Source organism: Pogoniulus pusillus, chromosome 2, assembly GCF_015220805.1.
Source record: "Pogoniulus pusillus isolate bPogPus1 chromosome 2, bPogPus1.pri, whole genome shotgun sequence".
NCBI classification, from domain to species: Eukaryota; Metazoa; Chordata; class Aves; order Piciformes; family Lybiidae; genus Pogoniulus; species Pogoniulus pusillus.
The window spans coordinates 19,090,835-19,118,407 of NC_087265.1; the positions used below are offsets into that span (position 1 = coordinate 19,090,835).

General features: G+C 40.5%; 1 protein-coding gene across 1 annotated transcript in view; it reads left to right on the top strand.

Annotated features, from left to right (window-relative positions):
* GYPC (glycophorin C (Gerbich blood group)) overlaps positions 1–26,365 on the top strand; it is a 46,960-nt gene extending 20,595 nt beyond the window's left edge. The window contains exons 2-3 of the mRNA XM_064157699.1: positions 18,285–18,335; positions 20,697–26,365. Of these exons, the coding sequence (XP_064013769.1) occupies positions 18,285–18,335; positions 20,697–20,893 (248 nt within the window). The 3' untranslated portion in view covers positions 20,894–26,365. The remainder of the gene's footprint in view (positions 1–18,284; positions 18,336–20,696) is intronic.
* The last annotated feature ends 1,208 nt before the right edge of the window (positions 26,366–27,573 follow it).

A 27,573-nucleotide genomic window follows, 5' to 3' on the forward strand; every position in this document is an offset into this window, starting at 1 on the left:
TCTACCCATTTCATGTGCCCTTCATGTGATAAGAAGATAGTGTTGGCTCTTCAGATATCAGGCAGCTTTCCCATCAGAGAATTTTAATTTTGTAGATATATTCAGTCTGCATTACTTATCTTACATTTGGAGCACAGCTGATTTACCTGCCCAAAAGATTATGAGGTTATTTTTTGCTGCTGTTACTGTCCTTATAATAATTTCGTGTACAAATGGAAGCCAGATAACTCTGTCTCTTTTCTAGATTGACAGATGGGAAAATACTTCTTAATTTTGAAAGAACAGCTTTGATGTGTTTCGTTACCTAATGGGAGATGATGATGGCTTTTTCAGCAGAATATTCCAAATTGATGGGTTTAGGCCGATCACTTTTTGGGATAAGAGATACCAGCTCTGGTAGGGTACTTACTGGTAAATATTAAAATAAACAATTGCTTTTTTTTTTCTTTAATCCAGAAATGTGTAATCGGTGCAATGTGTCTGATATCATAACACAGACCAGAGAGCTGCTTGAGCAATTAACACATTTTTAACATGAACTTTTAAGAAGTTGGCCCGTTTTTCCACATGCAGTTGCAGTGAAGCAGTTCTAACTATAACATGTAAATTAAATCAGTGTGCTAAGGTTAATAGATTAATGATTTTCTCATGAATGCAATGTGTTGGCAAAGCACAAACATAAACCAAAGGGCAAGGAGGACATACCACAGTTGCATAAATAATGGAGATGTTAAGACTTCATTAGTTCCCCTATACTAAATGTGTGGTAAGGAAAATCTTGCATAGGTGGTGATAACAGGGAGATATTAGGACCTGCTTTTACAGTTGAGAGAAATAACAACTGCAGAAGAGCACACAAAGAACAAAAAGAGTCCCTGGTAAAAGAACAGTTATGATAAATATATTTTTATACACATAATGTTAAAAAATAAAAGTTTGCAAAAGCTTCCTTGTAGATTTTCTATATACCTCAATACTTTCATATTTTTCTGAACCAAATCAAATATCTTACTATTATCTTCAGTGGAAACAATTAGATCAGGAATGAGTATTTTTGAAACCTAACCTAAATTCTCTCCATAATGATGCAACCTTCCTTTAAAATTACAGGTTTAAAAAAAATATATAGCAAAATTACTGTGGTTTCTCGTGCTTGGTTAGTTGAATCAACCAAAATAGAATTAACTATATTTCATTAGCCTCTAGTTATATTTAAAGGTCTCTTTCAATTTTTTTTTTTCTGAAAGAACAATCAAAACAGGCAAAATCCTTCTCTGAATTTATATCTGGCCTGGATCCTGAACTGGGTGTTATTATGTTTTAACATCTCCCTTTTTTACAGGAAGTGCACAGATAGATATCACTAATATTTAAGCAAAATCCATAAACATTTAATAGATGACTTCTACAGAAACAATTCAGCCCACAGACTGCTTGCACACCACTTAATCCTGCAACAATGCAAACAATATTTGGGATAGTTCTGCAAAACACATCCACAGAAATATCAAGTCAAAGTTGGGTTGCTCCTCACCTGTAAAAGTCCCAGAAGCAGTAATGTTTTTTCCATAAAGTGGCCAGGTGAGCTGTCTGAAGATTGAATTTTACAGTCCATTTCCTAATCTGCACACTTAGGAAAACCCTAAGAAGGAAATTACTACCCTAAGGAACCCAGCTCATTATTCACAGGGACTGAATGAATTTCAAGCATTTCATATGCAATCAATAGGCACATCAAGAGAGGCAATGGGTTGACCAAGAAACACTTAAAGACTGACTTGATTGTAATTTAGCAGTCAAGGCTTTTTTTGAGAATGTAATCTTAAGCAGACAGCAATGAAGCATCATGATACAACATGGCTAAGGTGACTAAGAATTAAAAGCATAAGCTTGTGGGTAGGTGTGACGGTTTGGGTGTTCCCTGCCCCCCCACACTTTAGAAATCACCCAGACTAGACTCAGCCAGCTATGGGAATGTAAATGAAGCTATCTATTTATAGCTAGCACAATATACAAGCAGATATTTACTGTATATACAGTTATAGACAGAAATATACAAGGTAAAAAGTAATACAGAAACACAACTCCCCTCCCAGAAACCTGAGTCCCCAGGAGGGGCTCTCAACCCCCCCTCACCTTCCCCCTGCCCCTCTCAACCTTACCCCAATCCTAAGGAAGAATAGAGGTTTGGCCAAGAGGTTAAGAAGCAAAGAGGTTAGGCCAAATGGAAGGCGAGGTTAGAGAGTAAGTTGTTGCTCAGCCAGCAGCCCAAGCAAGAGTGAGAGAAAAAATGGTGTGAGTGTTATCTAATGTTTTCATTTCTCCTTCCCTGTGATGGTTTGGGGGTTACCCCGCCCCTCCCACACTTTTGAATTTGCCCCAGCTAACTCAGACGGCCTCTGGGAATATAGATGAAGCAATTTATTTACAGCTAGCAGAATTTACAAGCAGCTATTTACAATATATACAGTTATATACAATTATATACAGAAATATATAAAGGATAAACAATACAAAAGCACAACTCCCCTCCCAGAAACCTAGGTCCCCAGGAGGGGCTCTCAAACCACCCCAACACCTCCCCCCGGCCCTCTCAACCTTACCCCAGTTCTCAGGAAGAAGAGAGGTGCAGCCAAGAGGTTAGGGAGCAGGGTTAGTAGGAGCAGGGTTAATGAGATGTGACCAGGTCTAAGGCAAAAGCAAGAGTGAGAAACAAAATGGAGAAAAAGTCTTTCTTCTTCCCAGAGTTCTCAGCGAGACTGTGAGAGAAGTTGACATCAATTGTTTTTCATTTCACTGCCCGTTATCTAGTTCTGTTACCAAAACATTCTAGCTTGCTTCAAACTAGCACAATCCACCCCTGTCTACTTCGCTCAGAGTATCGCTGAGAATTATCCAATCTAATCTAAACCAATTATTTACACTAAAACAATATATACAAGTTCAGTTCACACTTCAATCAGATGAAGGTGATTCAAAAGCTCAGAACAGGGACTCCCAGCTGATGTTGGGTTCGTGCTCATGTACTGTAGATTCTATTGTAGATTATCTCAGTGTTGGACGCCGATGTTACCTAGAACAGAAAACTCCTAACAGCTTAAATTTAAACTCTCTCAGCTAAGGTTAAATTTCTCTGTGGCACACACTGGATTTCACCATTCTCCTGCATTACCCAGTATGTATGACCAGGACCTTCAGCAGAAACCACCCCTTGGACAGGTTTCCCTTCGCCCGAAGGAGAAAATACCCAAACAGTTTTCCCTAACAGATTCTTTTCACGTACAACAGGAACTTTATCACCGTCTACTGTTTGGACCAAATCTGATTGTGCAGGTCCTGCTCTGTTTACTGAACCTCTACTATTTACCAACCAAGTAGCTTGTGCTAAATGTTTGTCCCAGTTTTTCAGAGTTCCACCCCCCATGGCTTTTAGGGTGGTTTTCAGCAAACCGTTGTAGCGTTCAATCTTCCCTGAAGCTGGTGCATAGTAGGGTATGTGATAGATCCATTCAATACCATGCTCTTTGGCCCAGTTTTTCACAAGATTGTTCTTGAAATGAGTACCATTGTCTGACTCGATTCTCTCTGGAGTTCCATGTCTCCACAAGATCTGTCTCTCCAAACCAACAATGGTGTTACGTGCAGTAGCATGTGGAACTGGATAGGTTTCCAACCATCCAGTGCTGGCTTCTACCATCGTTAGCACATACTGTTTGCCAGAACGTGATCGAGGTGAAGTGATGTAGTCAATCTGCCAGGCTTCTCCATACTTGTACTTTGACCATCTCTCACCATACCATAAGGGCTCGATTCGCTTAGCCTGCTTAATAGCAGCACAAATGTCACAGTCATAGATGACTTGGGTGATAGCGTCCATGGACAAGTCAATTGACCTATCACGAGCCCATCGGTATGTTCCATCTCTGCCTTGATGTCCAGACGAATCATGGGCCCACCGAGCTAAGAACAGCTCACCTCGGTGTTTCCAATCAAGGTCAATGTCAAGTTCAGAGTTGGTATCAACTTGAGCAATCTTAGCAGCTTGGTCTGCCTGCTGGTTGTGTTGATGTTCCTCAGTGGCTCTGCTCTTAGGCATGTGTGCATCTACGTACCGCACCTTCACTGGAATTTTCTCCAGCCGTGCATCAATGTCCTGCCATAGATCAGCACACCAAATAGGCTTTCCTTTCCTCTGCCAACCATTCTTCTTCCAGTCCTTTAGCCAACCCCATAGAGCATTGGCTACCATCCACGAGTCGGTGTAGAGGTAAAGGATAGGCCAATTCTCACGTTCAGCCACATCAAGAGCAAGTTGAACAGCTTTTACCTCAACAAACTGACTGGATTCTCCTTCGCCATCTTTCGTTTCGGTACCTCTCCTGGTTGGACTCCAAACTGCTGACTTCCATATTCGCTTGTTCCCAACAAGACGACAGGAACCATCTGTGAACAAAGCATAGTTCTTTTCCTGATCAGAGAGATCACCATAGGGAGGAGCTTCCTCAGCACGAGTTATTTTCTCCTCTGGAGGTTTGGAACAGTCTGTGCCTTCCGGCCAGTTGGTGATCACCTCCACCAGACCAGGTCGGTCAAGATTACCCATTTGCGCTCGTTGGGTTATCAAAGCCATCCATTTAGACCAGGTTGCATCTGTGGCATGATGCGGTGATGAACCTTTGCCCTTGAACATCCAGTTAAGAACTGGCAGTCTAGGAGCTAAAAGCAATTGTGACTCAGTTCCAATCACTTCAGAAGCTGCTTTCACTCCCTCATAGGCTGCTAGAATCTCTTTCTCAGTTGCAGTGTAATTTGTCTCTGAACCTCTGTAACAACGTCCCCAGAAACCAAGTGGACGACCACGTGTCTCATTTGGAGCTCTCTGCCAAAGACTCCAAGTTGGACCATTGTCACTGGCAGCCGTGTACAGAATGTTTTTAATGTCCGGACCAGATCTCACAGGTCCTAAGCCCACTGCATGGACTACTTCTTGTTTGATCTGATCAAAGGCTGCTTGTTGTTCAGGTCCCCACTCGAAATTGTTTCTCTTACGAGTCACATCATGCAGAGGTTTGACAATCTGACTAAAACCAGGAATGTGTAGTCTCCAAAATCCCACCACACCAAGGAAAGAAAGTGTGTCCTTCTTACTGGTGGGAACTGCCATGGTAGAGACTTTGTTAATCACATCCTGAGGAATGTAACGGCGACCATCCTGCCACCGCACTCCCAGAAACTGAATTTCTTTGGCAGGTCCTTTGACCTTGTCTCTCTTAATGGCAAAACCTGCTTGCAACAGAATGTCAATGATTTTGTTACCTTTCTCGAAGACTTCCTCAGCAGTTTGGCCCCACACAATGATGTCGTCGATGTACTGGATGTGCTCTGGAGCTTTACCTTTCTCCAGTGCATTGTGGATGACTGAGTGACAGATGGTTGAGCTGTGTTTCCACCCCTGAGGCAAACGATTGAACTGGTACTGGATTCCTCTCCAGGTGAATGCAAACTGAGGCCTGCACTCCTTTGCTATGGGAATAGAGAAGAAAGCATTAGCAATGTCTATGGTTACATACCACTTAGCCTCCTTCGATTCCAGCTCGTACTGGAGTTCCAGCATGTCTGGCACAGCTGCGCTCATGGGTGGCGTCACCTCGTTGAGGGCACGAAAGTCAACTGTCAGTCTCCAGTCGCCCGTAGGTTTATGCACAGGCCAGATGGGACTGTTGAAAGGTGAATGAGCTTTCTCGATGACAGCCTGACTCTCCAGTTGACGAATCAGCTGATGAATGGGCAACAAAGAGTCACTGTTAGTTCTGTACTGCCTATGATGAACAGTTTGAGTAGCAATTGGCACTTCCAGGTCCTCTATGTCATGATGTCCCACAACTGCAGATTCATCAGAAAGTTCAGGTCTAATAGACAATTTCAATTTATCATCCTCAATCTCTACAGATGGTATTCCAAAAGCCCATTTGTGACCCTTAGGATCTTTGAAACAGCCTTGTCTCAAAAAGTCAATTCCCAAAATGCAAGGCGTATCAGGACCAGTTACAATAGTATGTGTCTTCCACTCTTTACCAGTTAAACTGATCTCAGCCTGTATCTTAGTTAACTCTTGAGATCCACCAGTGATTCCAAAGATAGAAATGGACTCTGTCCCTTTGCAATTTGATGGCAATAAAGTACACTGAGCACCTGTGTCAACTAAAGCCCTGTATTTCCGAACTCTTGAACTGCCAGGCCACCTAATGAATACATTCCAATAGATTCGGTTCTCTCCACTATCCCTTTCCTCCTCCTGGCTGGAGGCAGGGCACCCCTAATGCTGAACATGGCATGTGGGGTGTACACAATGATTGGTGTTGTTGTGAGAGGAACTGCAACTGTTGGAACAATTGCAGTTGCTCTCAGGAGCTGAAGAAGTGACAGCTACTTTCCTGGCATTGCTGCCTCTGTTTCTGCCACTCTGCAGATCCCTGACCCTCTTTGAAAGAGCTGAAGTAGGTTTACCATCCCATTTGTTCATGTTCTCCCCGTATGTGTCACGCAGAAGTATCCACAGTGACGCACATGATTGCTGCTGTCTGGGTGGAATTTGTCTCCTCCTAGGCTGGAACTGCCTTGCAGGAGATGGGCGTCTGTTCCTGACTGCAGAAACATTCACCCATTCAGATGATGCAGGAATGGTATCCTTTACCAGATTAGTAATGTTTTTAAGATCCTCCTTCAGTTCTTTCATGGTATCTTTAAAACCATCTTTAAGCTCTGTAGTCATAGTCTTTATGGCACAGATTATACCAGAATGTGACAAGCTGTCCTCAATCTGGCTGAGCTGATCAGTGAATTCACCAACAGTGAAAAATCTTCCATTATCACTCCTTGATAGAAACTTACTGGCCAAGATGTTAGCATAGGATGAAGGAGCAAGCTTAATCAGCTTCTTCATGAGACCTGTTCCCAAAGGAATATCGTCAGGCTCATGAGTACCATGATCTCCATAAAGCACTTCCTTCACAGCAAACTCCTTCAGAAGCTTTATCATTTTTGCTAGGGACATTCTGATTTTGGGTACCTGTCTGTGCTCCTGAGGCTCCTGCTAAACTCTGCGGCTTGTTTTGGTTATCCTTATCATTGTTTACGTTAGTGGCGGGAACATTGGCTCTGTTCCCAGCACTCGGAGAAGGAGGGGCAGAGGCTGGCAAGGGGGAAGCCGATAACTGTGTTCCCTTGTTTTGCTGTGAAAGAGACTGCTTCTGAGACACAGAATTTTTCCTAGCTCTTACAGAAGCTGGTTTAGAATTTTTCACCAATAATGCCAAAATTAATATGAATATTAAAATCATGAGGCAAATATTAAAAACTGTGAGAAGAAAAACAGTTTTACACGAGCATGTACCTATGCAAACAGTTGGAATTCCTGTCTTAGGCTGAATAACTCTCATTAGAGCCATATTTAAAGCAGAATTTCCATTGATTGTAACATTATTGACAAAAACTCTTGTAATATCACTAGTAATATTCTCAGTGACACTAAAACCAGCATAACCAAGAATAAAATCACCCCAGCTCCAGAACATGTTTGAAAGCTTAACTTTAGCCTTCTTAAAAACTACATGAAGCAAGAAATAACCAATTTGATCTTTGATCCAATTGTACACAAAAAACCAGAAAACAGGCCACACAGCAATCCCCACCAAGTACAATAGCTGCTTGATTAGCTTCATCTTAATTCCCAGAGCTAATTTCCACTCACTGAAATATCTAGCCCCACGTTGGGAAAGCCAATTAAAAAAATGTGATGGTTTGGGGGTTACCCCGCCCCTCCCACACTTTTGAATTTGCCCCAGCTAACTCAGACGGCCTCTGGGAATATAGATGAAGCAATTTATTTACAGCTAGCAGAATTTACAAGCAGCTATTTACAAAATATACAGTTATATACAATTATATACAGAAATATATAAAGGATAAACAATACAAAAGCACAACTCCCCTCCCAGAAACCTGAGTCCCCAGGAGGGGCTCTCAAACCACCCCAACACCTCCCCCCGGCCCTCTCAACCTTACCCCAGTTCTCAGGAAGAAGAGAGGTGCAGCCAAGAGGTTAGGGAGCAGGGTTAGTAGGAGCAGGGTTAATGAGATGTGACCAGGTCTAAGGCAAAAGCAAGAGTGAGAAACAAAATGGAGAAAAAGTCTTTCTTCTTCCCAGAGTTCTCAGCGAGACTGTGAGAGAAGTTGACATCAATTGTTTTTCATTTCACTGCCCGTTATCTAGTTCTGTTACCAAAACATTCTAGCTTGCTTCAAACTAGCACATTCCCAAACTCCCCAAGAGACTCTGAGGGAAGTAGACATCACCATTGTTTTCCTTTCACATCCTGTGATCTAGTTCTTCTCACCAGAACATTCTAGCTAGCTTCAAACTAGCACAGTAGGAAAATCCTGAAAGGCAGGAGCAGGACCAGTAGTGCCTGACTGGTGTAGAGTCACTTTGAAAACTGTGTTGTAAAATCCCCATATCACACAGAGATATCTGCATACTCACTCTGCTTTACTCACCACTGCAAAAATGCAGTATCACACATACCTGGAATGAAATCATGACAACATGAGCTGTACTCTCTGCTTTGATTTCTATATTCAAGAATTACTCAGCAGTAAGCACTTGTCCAGGTTTAGTCTGGAGCTTTATCTTAGGAAATAAGAGAGACACAGAAGTTTTAGGTAAGGCCTATGTTATCCTATCAAATTGCCTGTGTGAATTACATAGCAGAGATTTGGCAGTTCCCATGCATTCATATCAAATATGCCATGTGGGCATCACTTTGAACATACCATTACCCTATCATGCCTTTTTCATGTACAAATCCATAACAATCAAATGTGTAGATACCTAAATCAATAGGTACAGTGCTAACTGGAAAACCACTAAGGGTGAAATTAGCAGATTTTTTTCTGGAAACTCCTTCAGGAGGTGAACATGATGCCTAAAAAATTAGAAAGCTTGAACTTCTCTGCTAGGTTACCTCATGTGTCACTGACAGTGTCTATAGAAACACATTAAGGTATTGTTTTCCACAGGCAGAAGTATCTAAAATCAGTGGTTGCTATGCTGAATGGGAAATAGAAGTTTGGAAATTAATATGTCCCTTCCTGTTGCAGAACAGAGTTTAGGGGAATTTATGGGGAAAAACATGTGAGGCCAATGTATAAAGAAGTTTAAATGATTTATTACTAAAACACTAAAAATCCCCTTCCCCAAACTTATTTGTAACTATCCCACGCAAGCTCTTGGTTCGCGGTTGCAGACTAAAAATGCAGAATGACTAAAATAAAGAGAGTCTCTGATTTTTAAGAGAGTTCTTTGAGTCTTGAGAGATCATTCAGTCTCTAAATGAAAAGTTCATCAGTTACTCACTGTCCACAAGCCGTTCAGCAGGGTCTTAGAGTATTATGAATTTCAGGGTGTTGTCTGAGCCTCCTGCAGGTCCAGGCCGAGGTGGACCCTGGCCTCCGAGGCCTACGAGGATCGGGCGTTGCCGAGTTCGTGCCGAGCTGGCTGTAAATTTTAATGCTGCCGGGCAATGTGTGTGCAGGCAGGATGTCATTCAGAAGAAGAGCAGGGTTGAGAGCGAGAGGGTCTCGAGGTGCAGAGGGTGCTCGATTAAGGCAAATGTAGCATTTTTATAGTGTTCAAAAGAAGTGTGTTTAGCCAGTTCAGGCGATTTTCTGTTAATTTTACAGATTAGTACAAAGTTATAATCAATTCATACAATTGGATAATTCTTACCCAAAAACAACCTTTAGGACCACCCAGGGGTCAGCCCCCAACAGGTGTCCAGCGAGTGACATTGGGCGATGGGAACCAAGGTTTTTGAATCAAAACATAGCTAATGTTTACCTTTTACCCTTCTGGAGGAGAAATCTTCTCAGAGGCCCTGCAGCTGCTGAATAGCAGATAGAAGTATTGTTTTGGTTTTTGCAATGTCTTGGTCCTCATGTGAGCCATGATCTTGTGCACAAATGGGGCCTGCAAAAGGGCTCTGCTACCTTCCATGACACTTCCCACCACCATGAAAGTTGCAAGACTGATCAGTCTGGATGTCTTAACATGGTGCTGCTTCTAGAGCAGCTCTAAGTCTTGCATCTTTATCAATAGTCTCATAATAATTTGTGTTTTCTTTAAAGACCTGTTTCCCAGTGTCACAAAATCATTGCAAAAAGCTCAGTTTTCATATACAAAGTACATTTTGTCCTGGATATTTTAGAGAACGGCTGGAAAGTAACACCTAAATGAAGCTAACATACAAAGGAAAGGGCAAATAAACCACATTTTGGATTATTTTAAAGCTAGTGTCATTATTTTGGAGCAGAAAGTGAGTTACAGCTTTTAGTGATTTAGATTTGTACGACAAAGCAAAAAAATGTTACAGATACCAAGAGAAGTGCATAGGAAACCAAGAAATGTTCTGAACATCAAACAAGATCAAGCATTTTCATTGCTGGTCCTGCCTCCTTCAGACAAGTTCACCTTCGCCAAAAACAAAATGGGATCTGCTTAAATTAAAAAAAAAAAAAAAAGGGACTTCTATTGGGAAAAAAAACCCAAAAACTCACCTGAAAGAAATTGTTTAAGAAATTTACTGACAAATTTACTAGGTATAACTCTCTACTGGCTACATTAACACAAAAGTTGATTGCACTGACTTCTCACATTTGGAGCACAAAAATGACGTTCTGCTCACAATATTAAAGTGAAAAATATTCTTGGGGCTTTCAGAGGCTGTCACCTCCTGGATATTATTTGACCAATGAAAATGAGACAGGTAGTAATTGTGGTTCTATTTAATATTCCTTATCTGTAAGCTTATGGACAGGAGTGGAGTTTGATGAATGGCACAAAGGCTTTTCTTTCCCTTCATTTGGGCTTTTAGAAACATATGTTTCAACAACAGGCAATTTGATTTTTATGTTCTATCCTTGATCTATACAATTCATTCTGATAGCCAGAAATTTTATGAAAAGCGAGTTTTCCCACAGTCTTTTGATTTGTGTGTGTCATGGTAACCAATGGCACTAAATAACGACAGTGTCTAAAAAACTTTTGCAACCAGAGTGCAGCTGTGGACAAGGGCTGGCATAAAAGTGAGAGAAAGTTTTTCAAGGGCAATTTAGTAGCAGATAACAAAAAAGATGTCCTTGAAACTAAAAAAAAAACAACCAAACCACGTGCAAAGCAGTGTCTGAAGTGCAGACTTCTGAGTGTTCTGCTTGGGAAGAACATAAGAAAAAAAAGCTTATTGCCATTGATCAGCTGAAAATTCCTCCAGTATGTTGGATGTCTTTGCTGCCTCAGATAGTAAGGACTCAGTCCTACAATAATGCAGTGTGTTTCTCACATAGACTGAGATGAAGTTTGGAGAGGCTATGTTGAGGTTGCTGGTCAAGCATGGATTTTTGTCTTGGTAGTGGCTGCTGTCAAACTGCTGATCTGGAAACGTGGTTTCATTTCATGAGTACATGCCTTGCATTTTCTTCATTTATATTTCATGAAGGCTGATACAGCTTGAATCTTGAATGACACCAACACCTTCCCTCCCTGGCTAGCAATATTATGATATTGCTATGAATCATGTTATCTATTTTTGGACAGGGTCCCTGTCTCTCCTCTATCATAGTTGCTCCATAACTGATCTGGGAAGCAAACCAGGAAAAAGTCTAGTCATTGGTTGTATCTTCAGTGTCCCGGCACTCCAGGTGATGGAACAAAAGGCCATCTGGGAGGACAACAAGGTTGAAAGTCAACACACAAAGCAGAAGCTAGATATTCATGCTTGCAGTAAAATGGGAATTGTGGTGAGTGAAGATACATTATGATCTTAACTGGTTCCTGAGTGATAAAACTTCATCCCCTTAATAGATCAGTGCTGGCTCCATCATTCTTATGACAATTTAGTACAATATGGAAATGAAAACTTCTGCAAAGTGATGGGGTACTGCAATCCATTATCAAAAAGCACTCTGGTGACGAGCCGTCGTGGAGGCATTTGTCTGGGTTTAGGGGGACTGAAATATGAGGCCGAATTTTAAAAGGGTTTAAATAATTTAATATTATATACACAAGGAATTCCCTCCCCTTCCCCAAACTTATTTACAGCTATCCCACACACGTTCTTTGTATACGGTTCCAAGATTATATTACAGAAGGTCTATATACGGCAAAATTGGGAATTTAGCAGAGGTCTGAAAGGATTTAGGAAGAGAGTCTGTGGCATGAAAGTGCCACTGGTAAAATTTGAAAGTTTATGCTGTCTTAGATCGAGTTCACTCAGTTACTCACTGGCTGGAGTCAGTTCCGATAGTCCCAAATATCATGGGTATGAATAATTCAGCTCAGGGGTTATTGGGGTGCACTGTCTGGAGCTCCCACAGGCACGGTCAAGCTGGGAACGGCAGCTGGAGTGGTGGCTGGAGCGGCGGCTGGCCAGGAGCACCTTGGTCAGTTTCCCTGGGCTGGTGCCATGGGCTGGAGTCATGCAGCGGTGGTGGTCTTGTCCCCAAAAGCGACTAGAAGTGGCTAGTAGCAGTAGATGGATGGTAGAACGGAGCAAGGAGCAATAGGCAAGATGCAGGAGATGCGAGATGGCAGGGACACTGAATTGTCCCTTTTTATAAGATTTGACCCCACGATTGATGGTCCTTGGGCCACAATTCTGTCTGATGAGGGCTTGGCAACAGGCCAAAACATACCAAATAAGGTGAAGTCCAAGGGTCTGGTACCCCCAAACATGGAGAGGGCTCAGGTGGGTTCCCCACCCTAGGCGCGTGAGCTTATGCAACGTGTTTACTTCAACCTTCAGGGAGGCAACCCAGACTGGAAGGCACCAAGGCTATTGTATCCCTTTGTCCCCCTTAACTTGTTTACCCCAAGTATAGGCAGGGCAGCACCCTTTGGGGGGACAACATGTCTGGGCATGAATAGGCTTGCAAACATAGTTATTTGAGGCCTGTGCAACCCTCCACCACATGAGCGCTACAGATAAGGCACCTGCTTGTTATCTCAATCAGAGAGGCACCTGGGAATGACAGTCAAGAGCAGAGAGTTACTCATGTACCTTTTTATAATTAAAGAGATAATTATTTGATCTGGAATTAATGTTTGCAAGCATGGTGTGTGGCTAGGGAAGTGCTTTAGAATTCACACCTTCAAGTGTTTGATTGCTGTGGCAGAGCCTGCTTTTTCAGCGTGCAGCATATATTTGGTGTATAAGGAAATACAGAACAGTCTGACCTTGAAACAATTAATCTCTTCTGAGGCACATGGGTTTCGAGTGGACATACATATAATTAGAGTTTTTAAATTACACAAGGTGTGCCCAAATTTTCTTTCAGTGTATAGCAGTAAGACAATGTGGAAGGCATCTCTCACTGTAAGGAAGGTACTTTATCTAGAAAAATCATCTCTACTGTTTGTAAAGAGTGAGATCTTTTGAATCTCATCTCTTTTCAGTTTAATATAAGGGATCATACACAAGTAAGAAGAAAGCTGCTTACATATCCTTGCATCATATATAACAAATTTAGCTTAAGTAGAGATCACTGTAAGCCATAGTGCTGTCGAATTTATAGAAGAAATTAGAATCAATATTTGTATCTTTTCAAGAATACTTTTCTACCCACTGTATTTACCAAAGGAAAGTTTAAAAAAATGATCCTCACATAAAGATATTTGCCCTGCTTGGAAATTTATATAATTTAGAACCATATAAATAGTATAACAATAAAGAGAGAAATGTCCTGACATAAACCTAGGATGGAAAAAAATCAAGAGTTCATCACCTTCTCAGACACCCACTTAATCCAGGACTAAGGAAGATGATACCAAGCTGTGTGAAACAAGAAGCAGAAAACAAGAACAGAATTTTACCCTGATCAACTAGGGGGAAGCTAGTGAAGAAATGCATGTGTATATGAATTAACTTTCACTTAGGCTCTGTATAAAACAGTAAGAGAAAAAACTTCACTCTTTTTTAAGACTTCTTTCCCTTTCCCCTTTAAAGCACTTTGGCTATTCATTCATTTATATTGGATATTTTTAGTAAGTGCTTGTTAAGGAGGGGTTTGAATCTGGGTTAGGAACGAATTGTAATGAGGCCAACATAAAAATTATTAAATAGTTTATTAATTATACAAAGAAAATTTCCCAAAATTTAAATTTACAATTAACACACACAGATTCTATGATGCATTTGGTAAAACTCTTTTGCGTAATGTATATATATACTGTCAAATTAAATGATTTAGAAAACATTTATAACTATAGAGACTTGTAGTATAAACTGCCACTGAAAGGTTAACCATAAGCTTTTACAAACTTGAATAAAGAGAGTTAGAGTACTCAGTGGTCAAAAGTCTCAATATTTGCCTCCAAAAGCATAAACGAGAAAATATGTAGTCAAAGCCATGTGGTGGACTGTCGGGGTACAGAGGCTGGCAAGAGGCGAGATCGGGGTGCTGACGACTCGAGACAGCAGCTTCTAGGCATCTGTGCGTCAGTACGCTTTATTAAGGCAATACAATGGCTTATACAGCCCCCAGAGGGGATGTGCACAACCAGCCTGGGGCTGGCAGAAGTGGACAGTACAGATTGGCCCCAAGTTATGTGTAAGGCAGAGATAGGTTACCTGTGGTAAACAACCTGTGAGTACCACCCCGGGGGTCAGCCCCCTGGGGCAGTGCCTGCCTCAGGGGGCGGGCAAATCCCACCCCCTGGCAGCTGTGCGTGGGTTGCTCATAGTTCTCAGCCTAGGCCCCTGGGAGCCTGTAAGACCAAAGGACACTTCCCATCACAGGGCCTGATGTTTACATTCCATACCTCGTTGCAGGAGAAAGCTTCCCACAGTGGACTTCAAGTGGTGATGGTGCTATGGGGCTTTGTTGCTTGTGCAGTCCAGATTGAGCACGTAGTCTGAGGCCCATGGAGATGAGACAAGTCTTCCGTGGCTCTCAGGAAGTCATTGGGTGGTCAGCAGCCACCTGGGCAAAGCAGGATCCAGGTTTGCAGGCTGGAGCAGTCCAATTGAGTGCTGTGTATAGCAAGGACTCGGCTCTCAAGCAGGCAGAGCAGGCTGGAGCAATAGGCCAGCAAGTCCCAATGTCGAAGCTAGTCACTAGCTCATTGCTGGGTCGTTACCTATATTCAGGTTCGATCAAGCAGGGTCAGGCAAGTAGTAGGCAAGTCCCCAATTATGGGCGATGCGAAGTGTCATGGCACACAGAGGCATGTAATGTAAATAGGTAGCAAACAAAACAAAAGCAGCAGCAGCAATCAAGCAAGTTTGGTAGATTTTTAAGTATTTTGATGAGTGTCTTTGACCCATAGCAACAGGTAAAACCACTCCCAGAACCAATCCTGAATTATTTCTCAAAAAAAGGAAGATGCACATGCCTAGGATGGTGACCTGTGTTTATCACAAAACAAAGCAAGCTGAGAAACAAGGCCAATGTGACGGTTTGGGTGTTCCTCACCCCCCCACACTTTAGAAATCACCCAGACTAGACTCAGTCATCATGAAATATGAATTAACCTTATATTTATGTCATGGAGGGGTTTTCTCTATTCCTCCTCTGTTAGGGGGAGGTGAGAGATTAATTTGAGGGGGTTTTGATTTTTTATAAAAGTATTTATTAAAATTAGTATTTACAAATTTGTACCACCCCCAACCACTATGAGATCTAGTTCGTATTGCAAGGTTATGAAAACAGTTTGGGACATATTTACAGGGATTGATTATTAAATGGAAATATAAAATTATCAACAACTATAGACAGAGAGAAAGATTTTCTTAGGCTTAATGCCTCTTAACAACTATGCTGTCTGCCTAGCAAGGGCTGAAACTGTGTGTGCTCTGAAGACAGAGGTAATTTATATTACAAAGGTATTAAAGCTTACTTAGGTGTGTTGTTCTCAGGTATTAATCATTAATCACCCTCCCAGGAATCTGTAACAGTGGGTGCCCAGTATTTGGGGTCTTGGTAAAGCTGGTATCTGTCCCGGCTTGCAGATGATAAGGGTCCCCAGTCTCTGGGTTAAATAGGATTTCTCTAACCTTCTCTCCTGATGTGGTCTCTGCCTCGGTGCTGCAGCTTCTGGATGCTGTGCGAGTCCAGGGATGATCAGCTGGCAGGTTTTCCCGATGCAGGAGAAGGATCTGTCCGTGCAGCTTCTAACACGGTCTCACAGCTAGCAGGCTGTGTTTGCAGGTTTGCAGACAGTCTGAGGGTCTGCTGGCTCTGGGTCTTTCCAGACTTACAGGATAACTGGCAAGCAGTATCTATGCCGGGCTAGCAGGGTCTGCCAGGCTGCGGGGAGACTTAACTCTGTAGATAAATCAAGATAGCTCTAGGCTTAAGCAGGGGGCTCTCGGCTCCCCATATATGTATGAAGTGCAGGCGTGCATGCGCTCTGCTTCTCAAAGGGTTCGCAGACAGCTTAACTGCACCTTGAGATCAATGCATGAGGTCTGAGCCTCTGTAATGCTTGCAAGTGAGTAAGGCCTGATCCTGTGTCTAGGCCATGCAAGCAGGTCAGGGCAGCAGGGTGCTGCTATGGGTCAGGGTTGAGCCTGAACTTCTGAACAGTCTGAACCTTCTGACTACGTGGTTCTGCTATGCACCCCTCTTTGTAAGCTCTGGGCCGAGATTCGTGGCTCATTTGGACACCTAAAGTGACCAATCAGGCTGGCAATAAGCCAAACCTTACCATAATAGGCAGTAGAGACATGCCTGGACCTCTCAATAGGGGATTACCTGGGCGGACCCCGGGGTACACGGACTGGGCATGTGTGTGTTACACGACCTGTTTACTGCCTCATGGGTCCTGGCAGAAAAACATGTCCAGGCATGTAGAGGCATAGAGAAGCCTCAGTTTTGGGGCAATTTACAGCTAGCACAATATACAAGCAGATATTTACAGTATATACAGTTATATACAGAAATATACAAGGTAAAAGGTAACACAGAAACATAACTCACCTCCCAGAAACCTGAGTCCCCAGGAGGGGCTTTCAACCACCCCTACACCTTCCCCCTACCCCTCTCAACCTTACCCCAGTCCTAAGGAAGAATAGAGGTTCAGCCAAGAGGTTAAGAAGCAAAGGGGGTTAGGCCAAATGGAAGGGTGTGTTAGAGAGATGCAGCTCAATCAGCAGCCCAAGCAAGAGTGAGAGAAAATGGTGAGAGTGTTATCTAATGTTTTCATTTCTTGCTCAGCAAGACTGTGAGCAAACATCACCATTGTTTTCCTTTCACAGCCTAGTGAAAGAAAATCTAGTTCTTCTCACCAAAACATTCTAGCTAGCTTAAAACTAGCACAGCGAAATATGGGGTCTGTGATAGAAGACTGAGAGGCACCAAATCTTTTGTCTGCTTTCATGCTTCTTCCACCCAAGAAGAAGTGGAAAGGTGGGGGCCAAGGTGGGTTTAAGGCATGTGATGGATATGTGCTCTAGGCATAATTTGGACTTTCCACCACAGTGCTATATTGAAATATAGTTCAGATTCTAAATGTTTCTTTAGCAAGTTATAATTTTTCATAGCAATTTCTTCTTTAAAAGACCTGGTCAGGTAGTTCACTTTGCATTTACATTGTGAAGTTATCCAGTTTTATAAATTATAATCCAGTAAAATATGTAATTTGGTTCAATGGTATCAGATTCAGTATAAGTGACGATTGTATTTTGTGCCACACACATAACAGGCTTGCCTTGAATTCAAATGCAGGTTTAAAAGAAAACAAATACTAAGATTAAACACAGGATAATACAGATAAAAAAATACTAATAGAAATCAACAGATCTAGATTGTTTTGCATCAAATCAAGATCCAGACCAGATGGAGCTGAAATTAGGAAAATAAATAGGCAGCAACATTTTTTCCCCTAAACTACCTTTCTGAGAGTAACCACAGTACCTAAATGTTCTTAATCATTCACTGGAGTATGTTACAGGTAAGTGCTTGTAATAAACAGTAGGTGTTTCCCTGAGCGCCATGATAGTTTTCATAATGTGCTAGTTATTTATTTTCCAGTATTACAGCAACAGAAAATGGTTACAGTAGAGCTAACTCTAATGAAAAGTGTCATAAATGTCTTTCACTAACAGGAGATCTTGTTTAAGTTTTGAGTTTCAGAGGTTAAAATAATACAGCATCAACAGTATATCCACTGCTGTTACATATGATCCAATTCCTTCTTTAATTAACTTCCATTTGTTCTAATCTATTTATAGATGGAGATATTGAGAGCCCCACAGGTGCAGCAGATGTGGCTGTTATTGGAGGTATGTAGCAGACTGTACGAAGCAGCACCATCAAAATTAAAACAGCAATCTGCTTGATTTCTTGCATTTTGCAAAACCCCTACTTTGCTGACAAGACAACAGGAGCAATACAATTACAGTTAATTAGACTAGTGGGAAATCTGCTCCCAGAGGGACTATTGGCAAGATAACAAGTTGAGATAATGATCATAAATCATATTGTGAGCAGCACCACCCCAATCTGTTCTTCATTTTAGGACAAAATACCTAACAGTCCAATAGCAAAGTTAATCTCTGATATTCTTTGTTATTCACTGGGCCAAGACTGTAATTTAAAAAAGAAATGGTTTAGAACCTTTGATTTAAGGTGTGCTAGCTCATACCAGCTGACCTTTTACTATTACAGAATATGCCATAGTGCATTTCCTGGTGTTCCATTAAAGCTCTCTCCCACATTTAAACTAAATATAGTTGTCAGAACACACAAACAAATCTATGTTCATGGAGAGAACCTATCTTTTTTATTTTTATTGTGTTTGTTCATTTCCATGCTAACACACTAATTTCAGTCATTCACAAGGGGATATACCAATCATTAGTGTAAACCAGTGAGGCTTTGCTGTATTTCCCTCAGGTCCTATCTTGTGTAACTTTAATTTCAGTTTTCTATGAACAACTATCAGGTAAATTGATTTGTAATTAGTCCCTTAGGCTTATTAATATTGTGCTACATCCAAAGCCTATTAAAGCTTCTTGTGCCAAGGGATACCAATGAGGTCCTAAAAACTGATGAAGTCTCCACTTCCACTATGATATTATTTGGAAATCTAAAGTTCTTTTTAGGGACAGTTTTACTTCTGCTATCAGTAACTTCACTTTCCAGACCAGGTACCATAAAATCTGTGGGTAATACTACACACATATTTTTTTTTTATGACACAGTTATAATTTTCATTTACCCTTCTAATATTCTGTTCATTCCCAATAAGGTATGCCTAACCAATTTAATGATGCTGATAAATCTAAAGCTTTGGAGATATTCACTCCTGCCATGTATCTTGAACACATAAGACAGAAGCAAGATACTAGCTACATACTCTTCATTGTCTCTGTAGAATGGTAGACATTTCCAGATAGCAATTAATCAGATCTAGAAATTCAGTTCTAGAAGAGCAATCACACATTCAGATCACACACACCCTACAGTTGAGGAAGCCAAATAATGATGAAGCCTCCTGAACTGTACAGGACTACAATGAGTCGCATGAATTCCTACCTACTGCCTCATCACGACAGCTTCACACTCCACATGTGTGATTTTCCTAGGAATGGCCTACTCTGGTGCTTTTTATTGACACTTTCTTTAATGTTTGGTTTACTTCTGGAGCCATGTGAATAAACATCATGTACAGAATCACAGCTGAAGTGTTTATAAGCACATCCCACTTGTATGCAGAAAGCTTGTTTCATTTTTAAAATAAAAATCATGCAAGTCCAATAAACTTCAAAATACTTCCCTTATTTTCAGGATTCTTAAGTGAACAATTTAATCTAGGAGGAAAAGGATACAACTTGTAATTTTTCAACAATGGATTTGCCAGGAGTGCCTCTCTTTTATGGACTTCTCACAGTAGAAATGGGAGTAAAAAAAAATGAAAAGGTTCTGTGAAGTAAGGACTCAAAATATTCTCTGTACAATTAGAATTTGCTTTCCTTCAATAGCAGAGCTACCTATTCATCATGCCTGTTGAATTCTTCCCATTCCTATGTGGTTTTTAGGTTATCTATTGAAATTTTTGTCCAGTCAACCAATTGCTAGTAATTAGCCTTAATCCAGGAGACAAGAAAGACATAGCCAGAAGCCTTTTCTCATCCCAAGTGTCACTTCCACATTCATTACAGTTAGACTTTCTTAATTAGAGCGTAGCATGAAATGGTTGCTTGCAGTCACATGGCTCTTGCTATTTGTTGAATGTCTTCTAAGAAATACTCAGTGACTTCTACTCCTGAAACTGAGTATGCTTGTGGAGGCAGGGTCAGGCTGCCTGCAAACTCCCCTGGATATTTGTTACAGGAAGGATGAGAGAAGGCTATTGGTTATTTCTCTTTATTTTGTAATGAAATTTCAGCTCTGATGAGTTTAGCCAAATCAAGCTATTGATTTGAAAGAAAACTGGTGAGAATCTGACATACATTTCTGCAGTTTCTCTTTTTTTTTTTCTTGTTTTGAAACTCTATTTGGATTTTGACCACTGCAATGACTGAACATTTTGTGATACATGGGCTTTTTCCTATCAAGTAATTTAGTTTGTGATGTATGGCTGTGAGATACTGCTCATGTTTTATTACTGGCAACATATTTAATGGGTTTCTTTCCTCTAGGTGTGATTGCTACAGTGGTGTTTGTCCTCATTTGCCTTCTGGTGGTGATGGTCCGGTACATGTACAGGCATAAGGGCACCTACCACACCAATGAGGCAAAAGGGACTGAGTTTGCTGAAAGTGCAGATGCCGCTTTGAAAAATGACCCTGCTCTCCAGGAAGCAGTGGATGAGAGCAAAAAGGAATATTTCATTTGAGAAGGAAGGATTTCCATGGAGACTTTACCAAGAGAATGAATTGGAAAAGCTACATCATCAGAAGTGCTAAGTGATGGATAATATGAGGCAAGCATCCGAATTGAAAAATATCTCAGATTTTTTTTTTTTTTCCATTAAGTTGCTTAATTTCCTCTTCTGGTGAAGAACAAAATGCCAGATACTTGCTTGTTCATTTTATTGCCAACACATCTGGTCACAGTTGAAATCAATATCGGATAAGAAGAAATAAAATCTCAGTATGAGTGATACACCAAAACCAGATAAAGATAGGAAATGTCAGGTCTTGATATTTGGTGAAAATAGCAGATGCCAGTGAAAAATGTCCTCTTATAGTTAATGATGCATCCTATGCTGATATGATACAGAACTAACTGAAATTGAATTTCAAATGGTCACAGAACAAACATTAAACTAGATAAAGCTGATGTAGGTGGAGCAAAAATAGCTTTGTAGGCCAGATATCTCCCCCCTCCTCTTCAATGTGCAATTTTATTGCACAAGGGAGTTAATTTTATTTGTTTGGGGATTTAAATGGATTTTTAATTTTTAAAAAAAATATATATAAAAAAGCAAAGACATTTCAAGAAAATAAAACTGTTGGAAAACAAAGAAAATACAAGAATGAAAGATTAACTCTCAACTTGATCTGCATGGCAGGTTGAGAAGTGCAAAATGTTGCAATTTACAATGTAGTATATGATAGTCAGCTGACTTGCAAATGTGATTCCAAATAGTTGCTAGATTCCCTGCATGCATGCATAAATAGATATTGAAAGGTAAAGCATCTTGGTTTGAGTCAGCCTTTAGAGACAATGGAGCTCAGCTTGATTTTTTTTCATGTAAGATATTTTTACCTATTTATTTATTTATTTTGCATTGGAAAATTCTCTCCCATGCCTTTCAGCAGGATTTTGAAGTTTTGCAGGGAGAAGAATTAAGTTCTGATGTAGATACTGATAAATTGTGTACAAATACAACTACAAAGCTGCATCTCTCATGCAAGACATGGGAACATCCAAAAAAAATTTCTCCAGTGCAAACAGGATGTACAGAAGGCCACTAGCCTTTTGTTCCCTTTCATATACTCAGAACTACATAGTGTTAATCCAGCTTTTAAAGAAAACTGACTTTAGAGGACAGTGTGAGAAATACAGAAATTCCTGCCTCCCTTGCAGATATTAAATTCTACTTTTTGCAGCTTGAGCCTGCTGATTATCATTAGACAACTATGTCATACCTGATACACAAGAGAACCTGAATTAGAGTCTCTTTTGGAGTGTGTGTGTGTGTGAGGTTTTTTTAATTATGAAATGGACTGAGACTGTCTGTAGACTGTCAGACCAACTGTCTGCACTGGAACTACAGAGGCCAGACTTTCTGGTGGTACAACATGAGTTTGGCCGAGCTCAGTCTTACTAGTCTTGATAGTTCAGGCAACATTATACTTTGTGTGACTGCTTCCCATAGAAATAAACTGAATGCAATGACTGGTCTTTAACTATATCCCCTCTTAGTAGCTTAATTATATCTATTTATCCCATTTTCCCTATTCAATTAGGCTATCAAACAGCCCAAGTGTATAGCAACAGCTTCCATGTCAGTAATAACCACTTTGAATATTTGCAGAGCAATGACTCTGACAAGAGCTATGCTTTCAGTTAGTTTAATTTTTACAATGTACTTTTAAATTCTAGGGCTTTGTTCATGGCCTGAGCACATTGAACAGAGAGAAGAAATGGTTTATAGAGATTTTCTGTTTAATTGTTTGTTTTTTTTCCAAAGAAATTTTGCTCTGTAATTAAGAAAGCTCATGACACCAGATGACTGGCAGACTCTAATGGCCTCATCTTGTTCTTTTTCACTCATACAATAACTCTACTGTCTTGCATAATCCAATTCAGTTGCAAAACTAGTTCATTACAAGCTTTCTATAACTTCTAGGACTAAGTACAAAGCATCTTTCTGCAAGAAACAAGCTGTGCTATAATGAGCATTATGTACAACACCAAGATATCTCAGTCAGCAGCCATAGCTTTTCATCATCAAGAAATGAAGACAAGGTGCTGAAACATCTATAGCTGCAGCATAAGTATTATGGCACCCCTAGCTATAGCCTGCAAAGATTTACTCACAGAATACAGGAAACGCTGAGGCAAAATGTAAATCAGCAAAGTGCTACAGAGTAGGAGAAGGTAATTAGATACCAATAGAGACGGAGAACAGCTTTTTATCAAACAAATAGATATTTGTTTGGAGAAATCAAAATGTATTTGCTGAAGGTAACTGCTGACAACGAACTTCTCTGAGTTATGTGAGGTGTTCAAATTCTCTATGCATGCAAGTCCCATGAAAAAATGCTGATAAATGTGCACCAAAACAGTATTCACATTAAATATATTAAGAGCCATTCATTGCATTTTCTAGAATCGTTCATTTCTTCACATAAGAAAGCTTTGTACGTTTAAAAAATGCACAAGTTTCACAGCAGCAGTTTATATAAGACAGCAAACTTATGAATCCCTGAACAAGCAATGAATACCCATCTGATATCTGGAAATTCAAGTAGTTAAAAAAGGAAGCTAAGGATACAAAAGAAAAACATGTTTGGTGAGTAAAAAATTCCCATATTACAAAGGAAGGAAGCTGTTAAGGAGGGTTTTGAATCTGGGTTAGAAGTGAATTGTAATGAGACTGATATAAAAAATACTAAACAGTTTATTAAATATCTAAAGAAAATTTCCCGAAACTTATTTACAGTTAACGCACACAGATTCTATTATGCAGTTGGTAAAACTAATTTTGCAGAATGTATATATACAGTCAGATTAAATTTAAATGATCGAGGAAAAGTTTTTAGAGAAATGTTTACAAGTGGAGAGCCTTGCTGCACAAACTGCTGCTTAAAGGTTAAGCGTAAACTTTCACAAACTTCAGAAAAGAGAGTTACTCACTGGTTAAGAGCCTCAATATTTGTAACCCAAAGGTATATATTGCAATCCAAAGGCATGAACAAGGAAAAGTATAGTCCTAACAATGTGGTGGCCTTCCATGTGGTGGTGGTGTGCTGAGGCTTTGATGCTTGTTTAGCTCAGATTGAGCACGTTGTCAGAGGAAATCCACAGACACGAAGCAAGTCCTCTGTGACTCTCAGGAAGTCATCAGAGTGGTCAGCCACCTGAGCAAAGTAAGAGCCAGCTTAGCTGGCTGGAACACTCTGATAGGGTGCTGTGTATAGCAAGGAGTTGGTCTTCTGGCTGGAGAGGCGGGATGGAGCGGTGGACCAGCAGGTCCCAGTGTTGCAACTTGTTGCTAGGTCGTTGGCTAGATTTGTCCAGAGTAAAACAGACTCCAGCTCAGCTGAGCTCGGGTGGGAAGCTGTATCCCAGCCTGGGGCAAGTCGTTTCAGTCCCTTGGCTCAGGCAGGCAGGGTCAGGGCTTCCCTTAGTGGGAGAGGCAAGTCCCCAGCTATGTGTGGTGCAAAGTTTCATGGAACACAAAGGTATGCAAGGGAAACGAGTAGTGAACAAAACAAAGGCATCAGCAGCAAACAAACAAGTTGGCTAGGTTTTCAGCATTTTGATGAGTGTCTTTGATGAATAGTAACAGATAAAAACACCCCTAGAACCAATCTTATTTCACCAAAAAAGAGAGATGCACATGCCTAGCATATGTGACCTGTGTTTACCACAGGTAAGCAAGAAAGCAGGTTGCAAAACAAGGCCAAATATGATGTCTGTGATAGACTGAGAGGTGCCATGGCTTTTGTCTACTTCCTGTGCTTCTTCCACCTAGGAAAAAGAAGGGGGAAAGGGGCACGAAGGTGGGTATTCAGGTAGGTGTTTAGGACATGTCATGGATATGTACTCTAGGTATAATTTGGACCTTCCACCACAGTAACATTTGTAGTACTTCTGTAGTTCAAAATGGTAATATTTTCAGTGGCTGCAAATAAGGAATCCTTACTCTGTAAAACTGTTCCCCATGTGGTTGGGGAAAAAAGTCCCATTCAGTTCAGCAAGACAATACCACTGAATATGTTAATCCTTACCACCCAGCCCAGAATGAAATACAATAAATTAAAGTAGACATGTTTGTAAATGTTGATCTTTCAGAAGGCCCCTTGCCTTCTCATCATTTTTGTGTTGTTTCAAACTGTATGTATGATGGATGGAAAGTATCTTACATATTGTATTAAAGTCTATATGAACTGCAGCATTGCTATGACAAGAGAAGAATATAGAGCATTCCAAGCTTACTGCTCGCTGTGTGTTAAAACTGACTATAATATTTGTATTTACCAAAGATATTCATACATAGCAACACAGAATCAACCAGGTTGGAAGAGACCTCCAAGATCATCCAGTCCAACCTATCACCCAGCCCTGTCCAATCAACTAGACCAGGGCAATAAGTGCATCATCCAGTCTTTTTTTGAACACATCCAGGGACAGCAGTGACTCCACCACCTCCCTGGGCAGCCCATTCCAGGCCAGGATGCCATTGGCTCTCTTGGCCACCTGGGCACACTGCTGGCTCATCTTCCGCCTACTATCTACTAGTACTCCCAGGTCCCTTTCTTCCTGGCTGCTCTCCAGACACTCTGTCCCCAGCCTGTAGTGCTGCTTGGGGTTGTTGAAAAAGAAATATAACATTTTGGTATATATAAGAAGGAGTGAAACTTCCAATAAATCAAACTATTCTCCCTGAGGGAATATTACCCTGTGGATGTCAGTGTGGACCTGAACACTGGTCTATTGTTTAAGACAGGCTTAAAAACATCTAGTTGGTGTTTACTGGTGGAGAGCCTGCCTTCCACCCACTTGTTACTAAATATATTATTTTTCATTCTTTCCATATGATTTCTCTTTTATTTCAATTAAAGAATATTCAGAGGCTATGTTTAGTATAATTTGTATTGCTATCTTGCCACTGCCACTCCTTTTTATCAGAGATCATTGTTGTCACTGAGCAAAAGCCCAACACAGTAGGTCTTTAAGTAATGTAATTTTGCGTCAGATTGTCTCCAAAAAGTGAAAACCTGGAAGAAACCAGAAAGACAGTGAATCATCTCAGTTTTAAGATCCATAAGGCAAAAAGCTGTAAGGTCATCTCTTCCAATGCACCTTTGATGTAACTCTTAAACCTTTTGCAGCCAGTCTTGCTACAGCTACATATAGAGTGATTTCCTAATTTCTGATGATTCATAAACAACTGGAAGACCTGAGTGGTCACTCAGTTTGCAGTATCTTGGAGATAAAGTATTTAATCTCTCCACTTGAAAGCCTTTCTCTGTGTAATATATAGGTATACTGATAAAATGTAACTCTTTCTTGGTTACTGGGAACTATCCTCTTTATTCATTCTAACACCTAATGGAGTGATCAATAGCATTTTAATAAAGCCTTCTGTAAGTCATATTTAACTCAAATATGATTTTATACTGTATTTCAATTAAATTACACTTTCTGCCATTCTTTGCTGTCAATTTCTGTTTTCCTTTCTATTGATAATTTTTTGTTTCACAATTGCATGTGTGACTCTCAGGGCTCTCCATACATTTTCTTTATTTCTATAACATTATGCATATATACAGCCTTATATTCATAAAATCTTCTGTATAGCTGGAAAATCTCCATTACCCTCTGTTCAGGAACAACACAAGCCACCTACCAGAACACAAGTTGAGGAAAGAGAGAGATTATTATTTTTCTCAATTTTTTGGTAAAGGGATAAAGACTGATCTTCCATGATGTCAGCTCGGGAGTCTCTTGTTTTAGTTCTTGCATGACATGAGTGATGCTTCTGACACTGGAAAACAGGAAAGAAGAATGAAAAATGAAAGTACAGCACAGAATCAGGAACCAGCTGATTTCCATAAGCATAAAGGTGTTGAACACTTGCCAAAAATTAAGCCACAAGTATTAGTCATAAAGACTTGTGCCCAGCCCCCAAAGAATTCTTTTTCTTAGTCTTGACATTTAATATCTCTCTCCTCTTCTTCCTCACAAAAACAACATCTGGCAGTTTTGTTTAAGCTTAACCAGACCTCTCATCTCTACAGCTTTACTTATTGCAATGTAAAATTAATTACAGGCCCAAGCAGAAGAGCAAACAGTTGAGGATAAGAATATGCTAAATCTTACCTGACCTGCCAAGATGGCCTAATCTGTGTTCCATTCAGAAGTATAAGTTACATGGACTTTGAAGGCCTGCCCAAATAGTTTTTATTTTGCCTTACCCTCCAGTCCAGCATTTGTTGTTTCCTGTTGTACAATCAGGAAGTTTCTTATTAGATTCTGGCTCACTTTTTCATAGATGAAATCTTCAGGAGAGGGAGGGCATTGTTGCTGGTTTAGTTGTGGGAAGTTTGTTTTCTGATATGAAGAAAAACTTATAACTTGACAAAACGGTTTTGCCAAACCCTACTCTGTGAGGCATTTTCATAAAGAAGGTAATGGCTTAGTTGTGAGTGAAGGTCATGTTTCTGAAGGTCACCCTCCCTATCCAAAACAGGAGGACATTGAAGATTTGAAGGAAAGTATTACCAGAATATTGTTCTGACATGGATCAAACAATACCTTTACTGTACACCAATTTCTTGTCTGGAGTTGAATTGCTTTTGAAAAAAAAAATCACTTTTTAACTCATGATTGACTCTT